At 35.4% G+C, this 16,403-nt stretch overlaps 1 protein-coding gene across 11 annotated transcripts in view; it reads right to left on the bottom strand.

Annotated features, from left to right (window-relative positions):
- CNKSR2 (connector enhancer of kinase suppressor of Ras 2) overlaps positions 1 to 16,403 on the bottom strand; it is a 218,705-nt gene that overhangs the window by 71,256 nt on the left and 131,046 nt on the right. For 9 of the 11 annotated variants that reach the window (XM_027449078.3, XM_027449076.3, XM_038167963.2 and 6 more), the window contains 3 exons: positions 13,887 to 14,098; positions 10,551 to 10,640; positions 8,712 to 8,926 (listed from right to left, as the gene is read on the bottom strand). In XM_027449078.3, the coding sequence (XP_027304879.1) occupies positions 8,712 to 8,926; positions 10,551 to 10,640; positions 13,887 to 14,098 (517 nt within the window). The remainder of the gene's footprint in view (positions 1 to 8,711; positions 8,927 to 10,550; positions 10,641 to 13,886; positions 14,099 to 16,403) is intronic. The other 2 variants (XM_027449077.3, XM_027449080.3) reach the window with 1 other exon arrangement.

The following is a 16,403-nucleotide window of genomic DNA, read 5'->3' as shown; positions in this document are numbered from 1 at the left end:
AATGCCATCTTCTATTAGCAAAAAAATTATATGCTGTTTCTCTCTTACCTTTTGCCTCAGAAATATTAAAGAAGTTTTATTTAGGATTTTTACCAAACTAGCTGGAATACCTAGCTTTACTTTTTAGTCTTATGGCTAGCCCAATCACTTCCAACTGTCTCAACTGCCTTATGCAGTAAGGCATGTACTTCTTATTGCTTAACTGTTTCACCATTTTTGTTCGTTTTATATGCCACACAGTTCACTCATGGTCTAGATGAAGTTACTGAATTAGTTGCAGTGACATAATTACTACTTTTCTGAATCATAGAATCATTTTGTTTGGAAAAGACCTTCAAGATCACAAAGTCTAACCATCAGCCAGACCTAGTGTGTCCCATCACCAAACCATGTCCTTTAGTATCACATCCACAGGTCTCTTACATATTTCCAGGGATAGGGACTCCACCACTTCTCTGGGCAGCGTGGTCAAATGCTTGACCACCCTCTCCATGAATAAATTCTTCCTGATACCTAATCTAATTCTCCCCTGGCACAACTTGAGACCATTAAATCGTGTGTTATCACTCATCAAGTAAGAGACTGATACCCTCTTTACTGGAACCTCCTTTCAGGTAGTTGTAGAGAGCAATAAGGTCTCCCCTCAGCCCCTTTTTCTCCAGACAAAACATCCCCAGTTCTCCTAACCACTCAATGTAAGACATGTTTTCTAGTCCCTTTACCAGCTTCATTGCTCTTCTCTGGTCACGGTCAAGCAACTCAATATCCTTCATGTAGTGAGAGGCCCCAAACTGAACACAATAGTGGATCTATGGTCTCATCATTGTCAAGGACAATGGCGTGATCCTTGCTCTAGGCCTGCTGGCCACAGTATTTAATGTAATAAACACAAAGGAAGTTATAAAGTGCTGCATTCAGAAAAAAGGAAGCCATACAGCAACATTTAAATACTTTATTTTAGGAGTGCAGAAGCTAGCCAAAGGCTGGAACCACTGTTCTAGCTTAAGAACATGAGAAATTCTGCTCTTCAGTCTGAATCAGATGCACAAAACCATGAGTCTTCAACTGGAAGAAACTGAACATGTGCCTAGGCATTCATATCTGCCTACAGCTAATAGCACATTTGTGGCTTTGACACATGACAGTGCTTCACATTCATGAAGACACTAGATAAGAACTTTCCATTCTGTTTGTTTTACTCATTATCCCCTTAGTGATACTTGATGTTCTTTCCAGTTGCTTTTCAGAGCAGAAGGCCTTCTACAGCTGATTTATACTAGAGGAAGCTGACATGAGAAACGGATACAAGCTAGGTGCTCATGATGCCACAGCAAAATTGGGTATTCTACCCTGCATTGTACTACATGAAGCATTTTATGAGCACCTTTGCCTCTGAATAGCCATGGAGACTTTTAAAAGAATTCCAAACCAGATTATTCTATAACTGCATATGCTTACGCAGCTCTATTTCTATTGCAGAATGATGAGCTCTTTCCACTTCCACATATATGGATTTAGACATTGGCATGGCTTTATTTCCTGGTTCCATGTTCATTGATGGGAAAATGAACAAGGACTTGAAGCTGTAGGACAGGCCAAAGTGCTCTTGTATGTCCTCATAAGACGGCAAAAAATAAGGTGAAATATGACCAGCATTACCTACAGAAGAAGATACAAATGTAGTAAATGCTCCAGTCACTTTCAAAGAGGGATATCCCAGTGTTTAATTTTGACCAGAGTCAAATTATGCAACTTTCAGAATTTTTATATTATAAGTATTTGAAGGAAGATGAAAGACCATGGAGAAGTGATGATCATTTGAATGCTAAGAAAAATCCTGCAAACACGTATGGAAAATATTTTTCACTATGCACTTAAGTTAAACTGGACTTGGATAGCAACTCCTAGACTTTTATTCTATAGTAATTGTTAGTCAAACTATACACCATTGTGAAAATGGAGAATAAAAAGGAAGAGGGAGCCTTCATTTTTAAACACAACCATAGTTGGACTTCAAACACTGTGAAGGAGAAAATGTACCAACCCCATCTGTTGTAGTGGTACACAGACACTCTAGATTTCTGACACCTCCTTAAAATCTGTGCAATTGCATTTTCATTTTTTTTCCTCTGTAAACTTATTTTTGTTTAATTATAAATATCCATAACAAAAAGTCATAAGACAGAAAATCTTTAAATACTGTAATGCATACAATTGTAATTAACTGCTAGTTTTTCTGTTTTGTGATTCTATTTATCTATTGTAAACTGCCTTCTGTTATATAGTGCTTATTAGATGCCATTTCTATTCAGAAGACTTCTGCAATAAATTGATGGACAGCTTGTGCAAAATTTTATTAGGGAACTCATGCACGCATGTTCTGCAGTCTCTTAAGTGCTAGCTACTGTATACTACAATTAAAAGGTTTCATAAATACATGCCTGTTGGATTCAATATTTTTTATTAAAAGAAACAGAGGGACTTCAAGTACCTTCTCATTTTGCTTTTGGCTAGGAGGAGTAGGAAGATTAAGAGAAAATCAACCACCTAGGAAGAGATAGCTTTTAAAGTTTTCAAAATTAGGAACTTCTGGTAAATTGTTCTCTGTATTGAGAACATCCAAACACATACATTTTGAATTGAACTTTTAAAAACATTTTTCTGTATTTTACTCTGGAGGGGTGGGTGAGAAACTAAAATACCTGGAAATATGCATCCTTTAAGTAGAAAGATGTTATTTTTCTTAAAAGTAGCTGTCTCCTTTCCAATTTATTATCAGCTAAAAACTGATTTTTACAACAGGTTCATAAACAAATGTTCTTCAGTTACGGTAGGTTCAACAAGATCACTGTTGCAACCAATTGAATTCTATGAGTTCAGACAGAAGTTGACCCACCAACTCTGCTGAGCAAACCCACTGGGCTGAGCTGTTACAGCAACCTCATGAGAAAAAGAGCCTAAAATTATGACCCTGGCTAAATCCCTCACATGCATTGCCACTGAGCTGCAATCCAACCATGTGGATAATTGTAAATTCCTAAAGAGGAGGAAAGTAAGGTTGCTGAATATGTATAAATTTCATTGAATTTGCAGGGAAAAAAACAAAACAAAACAAAACTGATTTGCAGGGAAAAAACAAACAAACAAACAAAAAACTGATTAATTTTTTTCTTCATTTAAAACTGAAATATTAAAGATAATGCATGAGTACATATGGACATGATTATGAAAAGTATCTTCAGCAAAATTCCTCTCAAACAAATACTTAATTTCTTTCCTGCACCTGCTCCTGAACCACCTGGTTCCAGATGTGTGATCTTTAAATTGTACATCTTGCTACTAAACTAACTTTGTTTTCAAATACAATTAAAATGACTATGAAAATTACTGTAGTTCCTGGGTTAAACAATTTTAAATAAACTGGTTATCTGCAAAATGAGAAGCTTTAAAACCCTTTTGGTTTACTTTTCCTGTGACAAGTAAGTCATCAGGTATTGTTTAATACATACAAAGGAGTGAGCAGGTAGGAAGGCTCAGGGGAGAAGGGCAATAATATGGCATATGTTGGGAAAAAGTTTATAAGCAAGGTTGCTTTTTCTTGTATAACCCCATGCTATAGGCTGCAACCTGCTCTTCCCATAGCAGTGTTGTTTCTAGATTAACAGAAAGGTGTATGAATCTAGAAAGGAGCTTATTATTATTAACTCAATGCAGAACTTCTTCTGACTCATGACACAATCTCCCTCCTAAATAACTATATTATTTTTCTGTAACAAAAACAAAGCACAATGCACTAAGGAAATACCTATACAGAATAATATAATGAACTTAAAAAAGCTATAATCATGTGTCAGAGATTTCATCTCTTGTGCCTCAAAGGTCCAAGACAATTTTAACTGCACCATTTTGTATCTACAACAACAGATCACTTTGAACACCTGCTTGCACACTAGATTAGCAGCAGCTCAAACTGTTTGTCTTGGCTTAATAAAAAACATTAACTCTCTGTGTTGGTATTTCTTCAGCAGTACTGAGGAGGAAAAATATAATGCAAAAACAACAACTTGGCAAGATACCAATGTATGCTGGAAGTGTTTTCTGGAATGGAAAACAAAACAAAGCAAAGTGGTGAAGAGATTTTGTAAACGAGGATTTAAAATGCTGTAAGTAGATACAAGAATACAATTTAGTTTTTATTTTGCTTTTATACTGTTTATATCAGTTATATTCAGTGGACATAGTTAGATGCAGTTCACTTTTCAAGGTCGTAACTGAAATGCTCCCTTGACCAGAGTTTTTGATTGTCAAGGCAGGTCAATGACATACACAAAATTACTAAAACCAGTAATTTTATGCAAATTTAGTATACTGACATTCAAGAAAATGCTAGACTACCATATTCTTGTGATCACTTAATATAACAAACACACTTTGAATCAGCTGGCATCTTTCAGATGACAACTTTCAGCAAATAAACAACAACCACACACTTCTAAATTACTATGGCAAAAATTTTAACGCCCTTCACTTTGTTTATAAGACAAAAAAAAATACCACTTCTGTTGTGGTAATTTAATTCACCAGGGTAGTTTTTTGATCAAAATTTTTTCCTTTCAGAGCCATTTATAAAAGTAGTAGAAGCAAGGAGTTGAAGTCAGAGTAATTGTAAAAGCTGCTTTTCTGCAGAAAACTGCCACAGCTAAAAAGGTAATCAGCCTGCACATGTAAATAATGGCTACAAAACTCAAAAGGAAGGAGACCTGGAATTGTAAATGGGAATTCATAATTAACTGAATAATCCAAAATTATTTAACATCTATATTAAGAGACTCAAGAAGAATGAAGTCTTTATAAAATAAAGATAACACACAACTGTAGACTGGTGAAATACATGGATGATATCTGAATGCTGAGTGAGCTGTATGGTTTCTATTCCAGGGAATTCAGAAAAAGAAAGAGAGAGAAAGAGAAAAGAAAATAGAGAAAAAAACAATGAAGTATGTGTATGTGTTTAATTTCACACAGAATTTCCATCACTTCAAATCAAAGGTTTCAGAAGCTCCATTCCACAGCAGACCCCAGACTGCTATACCTTCAGTACTCCATGCTACAGACTGGGGAATCACAGGGACACACCTGGGGACCCAGAGCCCTTACTCTCTCTAGTATTTCATGCTTGGGGCTGCTTCAGAGCCACAGATTATTCAGCCAGAGCATCCAAGAAGTTCTATGTTTCGACATACCAAACATACAAGAACAAAGAATGCAAGACTTAAATAACTGGATTGGGACTACCAATCTTGCAAATCAGTGATTTGGATAAGTGATATAATAGTAAAAAATAAAACCAGGTAATAAATATGCTCCTATTCCAAGTCTATGGTTAAAATGGGTAAGCAGTCCTTTATTTATTTATTTATTTATTTTAAAGAGGCAGCAAGTGTGAATAGAAAGGACACATTATCTTTCTATCTGGTTTGCTCCTGGAATTTTATGTCCTGTTCTGGCATACAAACTTTAGGAAGGACATTTAAGATACTTAGGATGCATTGGGATGAAAAAAAAGAGGAGTTGAAAGAATTATGAGAATAATGAAAGGATGTGAAAACACTCTGATAACAAATCCAGGGTGGGTATTCTATTTCTTTTAAGCAAAAGAAGGCTACAAAGTAATTTGATTGCAACTTGTCAGTTTCTACATTGGGAGATAAAATTTGGCAACAAAAGGCCTGTAAACCTAGAGGACAAAAGCACAGCTATATCTAAGATTGGACATAGAAGTCAGGTAAACACAGACTAACAGGTGAAAACTTTTAACATAAAGAGACACCAGGGATTGTAGCCACTTAATATGCACGGTGGAGTATTCTGTAGTAGTCGGACCTAATACTAATGACTTAGGCACTGCAAGAGGTTCAAGTTCATCTACAGCTACTCTTTCACTGCTATTAATGCAGTTTTTACAGTTACCACCATTCCTTTTGCACTGAACTCATGCTCATTCAGAAGCTCCCATTTCCAGGTAATCATTTTTTATTTTGTGAAAACTAGGTAGCTGATTTTAAAAACAAAAACCAAATTCTAATAGGAAAATGTTTATCAGTCTCCAAGATACTATTTTGAATTTAAATATTAAATACGTTTCCCTTCTCCTATTTGTTGTTTATAATTTAATAAAATTATATTACAGTCAGACATGAGCTCCTTGGGTTTTATCTGTATTAATTCATTCCTTATCTGCTCATTGAACTGTGCATTTGAATTTAAAAAAAAATAAATAATCTGCACAATTTATTACAAAACCCCTGTTTGTTGGTGTGGACCCCTTATATACTCTTGTTTCTCAGCTCATCTGCAGAAATTATTAGTTCTCTCCGTATTTATCTCCTATTCTTTTTTTCATCATTAGTAACAGAAATTCTGAAAAGCAAATTTTTATGCTCTATGCTTTTACAGTATATTCAGCAATCCCTTCTATGTTTGCTTATTTCAGACCAGAGTGTAAATAGGCTCTGCTTTGTGGCAAAGACATGTAGTCCCTTCTGCAAACTAGATTAGGGTTTCTCAAGCCAGTACGCTTGGGTGCTACTACCATAAAAAAAGTAACCGTATTGCACTGCATGGCAGCAGCCAGCTGGCTTCCAGTGATAGGATATTATAGGGTTGTGAATGCTTTGCGAAGAGCTCCTTCCCATTTCTTTTGGGGACAAATCAATGGCCCAAGCTTCCTCTTTCTATTTACTTTATACATTTCACTTCAAACCCAGTTAGCAGATCAATACCAATTTGCATTTTGAAGAACGAACAGCCTTTATTTATTTTTACAAGTAGATAAACTCCCGTTAATGATGCTAAAGATTTAATGGCATCATAGAGCCATCCATTAATTGCAACAGTACACAAAAATTATTGGTGGAATTGGATGCCGGTGGAAATTGTGGGGTTAAGCCTTAAGGTGTGTTTTGCACATGGGTATCTAATCTACATGAAAAATATTGGTTCTTAATTCTATATTTGCTACTCTTAAGTAAATTTCACACAAGAATTTTGAAGATTTTTACAGTTCATTTGTATATCATTTATTTATACAAATATGGAATCTGAGGTAATAGAGGTGAGCAAGGAAAAAAAACAAGATGACACCTTAAAAAAAGATTTCTCTCATTGCAGTGTGAGAAATTTAACAGATACTAACAAATAAATGCTGTTGGAGGAAAGTATTCTCTCAAAAAGTGAAAAGTATTCCGAACTTACCACACTGTTCTTTACAGAGTGGAAGAACTGTTACACAAATAACTTTTCCATTTTCCTCTGTAAATATTTGATTTCAAGGCTTCTTGGACTGATTAGATTAGATTCCTTATAGAAAGGACATCAGGCATTGCAAGGATGGCAGTTTTGTGACATTTGAAAACTACTTTGCCTCATGTATTAGGCAACTATATATCAGTTTGCCTTTGCAAATAGACATCTCCCCACTACCAAATTTTCAACTTACAAAAAGAGTGTAAAACTATTGAAAATAATAATGTGAGAAAAAATGCTTATCACTATAAATTACAATAAATAAAAAAAGAAAGCCAATAGCATTCTGGAATCTGGGAATCTGATTTAATTGAAGTACACCACAAGCATCTACTTTTAATACTAAGTGGCATCTCTGAAATTTATCAGACTTATACACTATAGTGCAAAAAGGAGTTTTAGAAGCCAGTGGACCAACCATTGAAAAAATCTAAAGGAATGTAAAAGCTCTATTACTTTCAGTTAACCTACAGCAACTATAATATAATAGCAGTTTTATATTGCTTTGAAGAGCGAACCTGTCTCTTACAAGTTCAGAGTGAAGCTACACCTGCCTGTTTTTCACAGCAAAGTCCCTGACAAGCCCACACTGCTGCCTCCCTTAGACACTGGCAATCTAAATAACATTCTCTTTGGAGAGAATTAAGGTAGCTCTATGAAGGTAGCTCTGATTATTTCTATTGTTTTGGTGTACAACTACAATGCACGTATTACTCTACAATGACAACTTTTATTGAGCTATGAAAACGTAAACGCTTTTATGGGATGAACAAAATAGCATATCTAAAACATGCTGTAACCTTCAATCCCCATTTTCTCAACACATTCAAAAACTAGCAAGGTACTGGTATTTTCCTTTCACATCATATTCAGGAGAATCTCTTTCTTCAAATCTGAGTTAATAAGATCTATATGTTAAGAGCAATTACACATGTTAGAGAGTCTCTTCCTTCAAAGGAAAAACAAAGACCTCTCACAAGTCTTACTGCCTTTTGAATACCTGTAGCAAAGGGGTTATCTAATGCAACTTTGCATATTACAGTGACATAGATACCAGAAAGAAGCTTTCCAGCCTGTCAGACTTCTGCTTCTTCCCTTTCCATCAGCGGTAAACCAGTCAACACAGAGATACCACACTCCATTTCAAACACATCATCTTCTACTTACAGGAGATAAAACTAGATCTCCTGTAGATGAAACTAGATAAAACTATAGATCTCCATCCTACATTTGTAACAGCAACTTTAAGTATTTTAAAGTATTTCACTGGCATAAAGTTTTTGTCAGAAGAACAAAAATCAGTGCAAGAGCAGCAATCTAAAAAAGGCTTCAATGCAACTATAAAAACAAGGCAGTCTCTCATCACAAACAGAGCAACAACTTTTGTTAATGTTATTTTTACTCACGTGGTACAAAGTGGTCTCTGGTCCAGGTGTGCCCATGACGTCTTGTCTCAATGAGTCCATTTGTAAACTAGGCAACAATGAGTAATGGCTTGGACTATTACCCTTGTCTCCCTTCTTTTTCGATTTTTTCCCAGTATCCTTTTTGCTATTCCTTTGGAACATGTAGTCTTCTTGGCCTATTTTCTCATTGCTCATATAGCGAAGCAATGAATTTTCTGTTGGAAGAAAAGTAATGCAAAACATTACTATGAATTTTTATGTATCACAATCCCCCTTACAAAACACATAATACTCTTGCTAAAATCTACTGTCAATTTTAAGTCTTCAAGACCACTTCATTAACAAAATCTATTTGCTTCTTTGGTCTGTATATAAGAAGAAAATGATGAATCTTTTGGTAGGGAAAATTCATGATTCTTACAGGTTTCTGGTTTCTTTGGCAATGAAAGGAAAAGAAGATAAAGAATAAATGTCTTGAAGTTTTCAAAAATCAACAACGGCACACATTATTATCTCTGTTATCTTAAAAAAAAAAAAAAAAAGGTTTTAAATGAACAGTTAAAGTCTTACAGTGCCATACATTTACACGTAACTTGAGCTTGTTCACTGAATCATCCATATGTTCCCTGAATATTCTCCCAGCATGTATCAGCTTCTAGCTGAGGGCTCTTCTCAGACAGAAGCAATGTTTATGAATTTAGGAAACCTTAGCAGATACGCCTTTCAAGAATTTGTCTGATCTTCCCATGTATTCATGTAAACATCAGTGTATTCACAGGCTCCCACCACTAGGTTCCTTAGCTTGAAACAAAACTGCATGAGGAGCCAGCTCTTCTTCTTTTTAACCAGCACCTGATGGAACCTTTTGATGCCTCTCACGTCATTTCGGAACAAGAAGTGACAAACCTATCTATCTACTTGATTCTATACTAGATTTTATAAATCCTTATTGTATCCTTCCTACACTCTCCTAAACTGCTGATGTCCAGCCTACTGAACCTAACCTTGTTTGGAAGCCACTCTATACATCCGATCATTTCTGTTGTCCTTCCCTGAACCTTCTTCAATTCTACTGTTGTTTTGTTTTGTTTTCTTGAGAGATGGAGAGACCAGAACTGCACACATACATGTATCCTGCATGTACAAGAACTTACACAGCAGCACAAGAATACTTCTTGATTTGTCTTGTATTCTTTTCCTACTAATTCCTAACACTTTCCTTTCCTGATCCCTACTGAAATTATGCGTTAATGTGCTTATGGAAATATCTACCATCACTGTAACGTCTTGCTCCCAAGAAATAATGGTTAGCTTAGAGGTTATCATTTTGTATGTGAAATTGCACAGTTGAGTCTCATAAAAAAGAGTTTGAAAAACTTATCCTCTATGGTTTTGAAGTGAATACTGTATTTCTCTAGAATGTTTTTTATCCAAAAATAAGCACCACTGCCAACAAGAAAAAACTCATGAAGACAGAAGTTTAATATAATTCCCATTTAAGCATAACAGTAATAACCATGAATTTTTGTCCTCTGGTATTACAAAAAAATAAGGCCAATTTCAAAATGAACAGTTGAAACAATGAAATGCCAATATGAAGTTAAGCCAAACTGCATGATTTTGCAATCATGACTTTCTTTTGTTTGGTTGAGCAGTCCTCAGTCCTAATAGAGGCACTGAGAAAAAATAAGCACACATAATGGAAGAACCTAAAACAGGTCCACTTAAACAATTATCTAAGCAAGCAGCAAAATGAGAGCTTGAACTATATATTATCATGTCTTAAAGCATGATAAAACCCATAATGCCTTGTACAAGATGTGTGTCCAGATCACTTACCTCTCCTACTATCTCTTTTTATTTTATTGGGGTCTTCATAATCCCCCACCCAGTTATATTCTACTGGCATAGAAATAGGCCTTAGTTTCCCTGGAAACAGAGGAAAAAATTGAGATCATGCACCATAATGCAGTATTAAACTAACATTCTTTGAGAGAAAGAAGAAATTGTGTTAAGATGCTATTCTACAGTGCTGCTTATGAAAGAGCATAGCCTCTGAACAAGAGATTGAGATAGGAGTTCTGTTTTCTTTAACAGAAGAAGAAGCAGCTAAAAGTACATCATGGACTTTTTAATTGATTTTTAAAATTCAGAGAAGAAATCCAGTGCCCTACAAAATCATCAGCAGATTGATGTTTGAGACTGAGAAACACACTGAAATTACTTAGTTTAGTTTTCACTGAACAATATCTATTTATTATGCTAGAAGCCCCTGGCACACACATATAGAGAACTGTTTTAATGCATATATGGAATGAATTGTTGGCAAAATAAATATGTCCACGTCGCTAAAGTATCTTCTCAAATAGCATGTTTGCTGGGAGGTTTAAAAGATCTGTTAGTGACTGAATAAGAAAGGAAAGAGAAAACCTCTATAGTTTCTTTTGTGGCATCTCCTCTTCAGAAAGCAAAGTGCGTTACTATTGGAAAATTCACATTGATTTCAGATGTCAGCAAGTGACAGAAAAGATACAACTACTGTATCTTTTATGTTTTGATTTGGAAGCTGCAGAATTGATTTTTAAAAATGCTATGAACTATAATTTCTGCCTAAGAATTCTACAAATACCGTTAGAAATTCAGTGAAAATGTGCCATGCAAGTTAGTGGGGTTGCTTAAAGTGATCTGTAGTTTTTAGCAAGTTAAACAGCATGTTAAAAAAGAAAAATAGAGTATGGAACAATATCTGGCAGACTGAAAACAAAATGTTTTCAGAAACAAGGCCAGCTTTTGCTTTTTTCTAAAATCAATCTGCTGGTCACAGAAAATAAAATTTGGAAAAATATTATTATTTTGAAAAGTATCAGAGCTTAACAAAAAAGAAAAAAAAAAAAGAATAAATGAAACTCATAAGTCCTGTTAGTTATTTAAAAGAAATCCCACTACATAAAGGTGATCATTCTTATTCCACGTTTATGTTAAACACACGATACAATGAAAAGGACAATTGGTTATAATGAAAACAAATATTTATACATGTCAATCTATGTATTTAAGTATGGCATCCATTGGAAACATACCATGCATGCAGAATAATGGTAAAAGGCCGTTTTACACGTTTAAAAACGTGTACAGACCACAAGATCAGTTCACATATACATAATTACTTGGGAAAAACATGTATACGTTTAACTTTTTATCATTTATTTTATTATTTATGGGCACATTTTTAAGTCTGAATGAGATTTAAAGCACATCATTAAGAAGTCATTTCATGAGGGTGGATATATTAGGCTCATGTATCCTCAATTAGAAGTAACTTAATGGCCGCTTTTTCTAGAAATCTTCTCTTCTATGTAAGTCTGAATTCACAGTATCCTACGGAAAGCACTTGTAAAATTAAACAGATACAAAACTAAAAAAATCACATAAAGAGTGACTGTTATCAAAAGCTATAGCCATAACAAAATTTCCATAATATCTCCAGGTGTTCAAAGTGCATGCTTTTTGTATCTGGCAATAAAACTGCAATGACCAAATTTGTTTCTTTCCTCAAAACTGAGTTTCATTTGTCTGCTACCACTAGTAATCTCCACTTGCCTCCCCCTAAATCTGTTTTCCCTGATGACTACATTCAGGAAAATTTCATCACTAGGATGTGAACTTAAGCTTTCTGAGGCCAACTAGAAACAATTATACAACAGCTGAAAGCCCATAAGAATATGAAAGAAGTCTATTGGTTAACAGTGTTAAAAAGCCCATAGATACATAAAAAAGAAATCATAGAGGGCCCTCATGAAAGCGGGCTAAGAAGCATTAAATAAAAAAAAAATTAATGCCACAATATAATTAATAAGTACATGTTGAAAACAATTTTTTCTCTAGGCCTTGGAACTCCATTTGACCTTCTTTAATGGGCCACCATAAGCCAGAATGGTGTTATTTTCATTTTCCAGACTTCTGTGAAATTCTAAGGTCATGTCTAGCCACAAATCTTGTGCTAACAAATGCCATGTGGGGAACTTCAGAATTTAATGTTGAAATGGTAATATTTTTAGAAAATATACTTAAGTGAAAATGGACTGTGTGGTGTGAAATCATTAAAAAAGAAGTGAGATCAAAAGTGAAATGCTGTATAATAAAAGTGTTAAATAATGTCTGATTTTCAGTACAGTCTTTGATCTATGTATTCTAACCTTTTCAGTTAATTGGGAAAAAGGCTACAAAAACTATCCTGTAATAAAATAATGGATTCAGCAGTCCTTGAACAAAGAATGTGTTCTTCTTCCCTCTAGACCACTAGTATTAAATTTAACATCTGGAACAGATAACCTCTCTGTTAACGGAACTGACTACATACACCAAGTATAATAGTTGAGATACAGGAGTAATAAAATTAATATATCAACTTTAACATTTAGCATTTATTTCATACAGTATAGGCATGGTTAGAAAACACCTGAAAACACTTCAAACTCAAAAAGATACTGAGGATTTTGCAGCACAATTGTATGGCTGTGTGGAACAGGTGCATTTTATGAAACCACATCCTTTAAGATTGTGCAAGCATATTGCTTGAAGTCCTGAGGATAATTTACAGAGCTCAAGCTCAATTTGTATCAAGGTTCCCAAGTGATTTTGGAGCTTGACTGTACAATGTACCAAATATATGCTTCCTCATAAATTAACTCTGTCTTCTTCTCAAAGGGATGTCTGGATTACTATAATAACTCCAACATGCAGTTTATACTCAGTTTAATAATTGAAATAACATAGCAAATGAGGTGAAAGAACATTCAACTGTGTGCTGAGTTAACACCACGGTAGTCAAAATAACTCTTTTAAAAATGAGATTGCCTCTTCATTTTCTTCTATATTCTAACAATTCTACCATTGCACAGTTCTGTATTTGGCAACAGAAAACCAATTTTCCTAGTCGAAAGATGAAATAAGTTGCTAGGTAAAGCAAGAGTTCCAGTAGATTCAAAGGGAAAATAACCTGGAGAGTAAAGATTTGAATAAGCTCTTTGGTTGAAATTAAACTGAAGTTGTACAGAATTCTTAGCAAATTTAATAGCCACTGAAATTATTTTCATGCCTAAATACAAAAGCAGATGCATGAAGAAATTGTAAAATAAACAAATGGTGATTATTGTTATCAGATCAACGCCATACCATATGTTGGTGTGCTCTCTCTCCTTCCAGGACCACTTGTTCTTCCTTTGTCATACTCATAGCAGTATAAAACTGCATCTTCTTCAACCACATTAAAGCGCTTTCGATATTCCTGGTCAAGGAATGAGTTTGGAGATTCGGATCCTGTATGAACCGGTTTGCCTACAATATGTCTGCCAACATCATCACATGGGAGATTTCCCTTTTCGTCCCTTTAATAAACAAGAAAGTGTTTTTTAATAGATTGGAATAAGACTTTGTTTTCTTTTTAAAATGTGAATATGTCAGTAAAAAATGGGAATATGTCAAGATTTCATATAAGTTGCAAACAGTTATCGTCAAAATTAGGATCATACATTGCATATGCACATATATGTATGTCTATGCTAGTTATCTCACACATCTTTGCTTATTTGCTGTAATGGAACTGAATCTTAACAGTTTCTCTTGAAAAGAATAATTCAAATAAAGGTGAATTGCAGCTACTCTTTCTATGTTGATTTTTTTCAGAAGCTACTAGCATTTTTTGATTTAGGGCAAGGAAATAATGTTGATCTTACTCTTTCATGCTTTCATTTTGCATCAGATAGTTTTAAAACATGGTTAAATGATAAGCACAGACAAATTCAATCTGGTTCCTAACAAATTAACCCCAAAACAAAAATAATCAGGGACCAATGATGTACAGACATTTGACAAAGTCCTGAACAAGCCCACTGAGGCCTCGGAGTTGTACAGGTATGTCCATGCAGTGCCAGAAATGGTGTGTGGAACCTATCATGAGCTGTTGTCCTAGGACAGCAATGCATTGCAAGGCACTCCCTTCACCAACCAGATCACTGTTTCCTTCCCACTGTTTCACTTCCAAACTGCTGGTAGGGTTGAAAATGGCTGCAAAAGGCCTAATCAGAAAATAATTTTTGAGAAGAGAAATGCAAGGGAGGCTGCTAAGAGAGTAGCTGGGGCCTCATGGCCTTGTTGGAGAGCTTCTGCCCCTCTGGACTGCTGTGTGAGTGCCAAGCTGACCACCATGCTAACCCATATTTCCCTTGGCTCCCTGAGACTCTGCGTGAGGACATAGAAAAGACCCCTCTTGGGATCCAGGCAGACCCACAGGATGACACAGGGCCAACCTGGCTTGGGAGTGACACCAGAGCAACAGAAAACCCCACCAGCCACTATGCTCTCTTTGCCAGCCTTTCCCAGAGTAGGGATGGTGCTGTCTTAGGGAGTGGGACTGGCACAGCCCCACTAGGGCTGTAAGCTTGTCATGGGAAGACCTGCCTGGTGATGGTGCTGATGCCAGCAGGTAAAATGATGGAGACTGATGCAGAACAGCCAGATGTTAATCCATGCTGCAGCTACCATGAGGAAGAAGCAGGATGCATACATACGACCTCTATGGGCACCGTCTCCTGTCAACACTCATGGACTGGTACAAAGAGATCTCCATGACAATTAGGACAGACAGACAGCTCTGGAGAGACCTTCACTGTCAGCGTTAAGGGAAGTGCAGAGCCCCCAGGCAAATAATCTTGACTGTAGCCTACTGGAGATGTGGGATTTAGCTCTCTCCCCACAAAGACACTCAACAGACTTAGCCAGGCACTAATTTATGACCTGTACTTGTCAGTAATTGGCACAAAGAAAGGGTAGGTTCCACTTTCTCATGCCATTTTTGTGTGGTTATGCTGGCAGCTGTAGTGTCTGTGGGTGTAATATCTGTATACTGTATTATCAGTGTAAAAAGGCTTTAGTGTTTTACAATTTACATCAAAGTATCAAATCCTTTACTCTTCCAGAAACAAGAGAAGGGTTTGTGGATGGCTTTTTTTTTTTTCCTCATTCCCCGTTGGAACAGCAACAACAAACTGAAAAACAGATATCGAACAGCTGATAATACCCAAAATACAGATATGCTTAAATACAGTAAATCATGGACTGATAGAACAGATAAAATGCCAAAACAGATCATTCAGAAACTCTGTACTGTATGTGACAGGTTTGTGAAACGAACCGTAGTCCATTAAGATTAAGCTGGCAAAAATAGTTCAAAACTACATATTCTCTCTGTATGATTGCACCTTATATTAATATGTATTACAATATTTAATCAGAATTCATCCAAACTACTGCATTAACCATCATGAGTTAAGACATATTATTAATAAATAGTTAAAATGCGTAATGAAGATCTCAAATAACAAAAGTATTTTTGTGGCAGTAAACATGATCAATAGCAGTATAAAAGCACTAATTATTTTTTAGGACAGTACAGTTCCAGTTTGAAGAGTGACAGGTCTTGACTATATAACTACTTTGTTCAAAGAGAAATCAAAGACTGTGTTTTGGTTTGGGTTGCTTTCTGTATATATATATTTATTTATTTAATATATATATTTATTTAATATTTTATATATATATACTAGCATATATATATATATACTAGCATATAGTTTATATATATATAAATTTCCTTAGAAATAAAAGCAGACCAAGCAGCAGACAAAGCAAGGA

Source organism: Anas platyrhynchos, chromosome 1 (assembly GCF_047663525.1).
Source record: "Anas platyrhynchos isolate ZD024472 breed Pekin duck chromosome 1, IASCAAS_PekinDuck_T2T, whole genome shotgun sequence".
Taxonomy (NCBI): Eukaryota; Metazoa; Chordata; class Aves; order Anseriformes; family Anatidae; genus Anas; species Anas platyrhynchos.
Note: the sequence above shows the minus strand (reverse complement) of the source record. Positions and strands in the feature narration are given on the sequence as shown.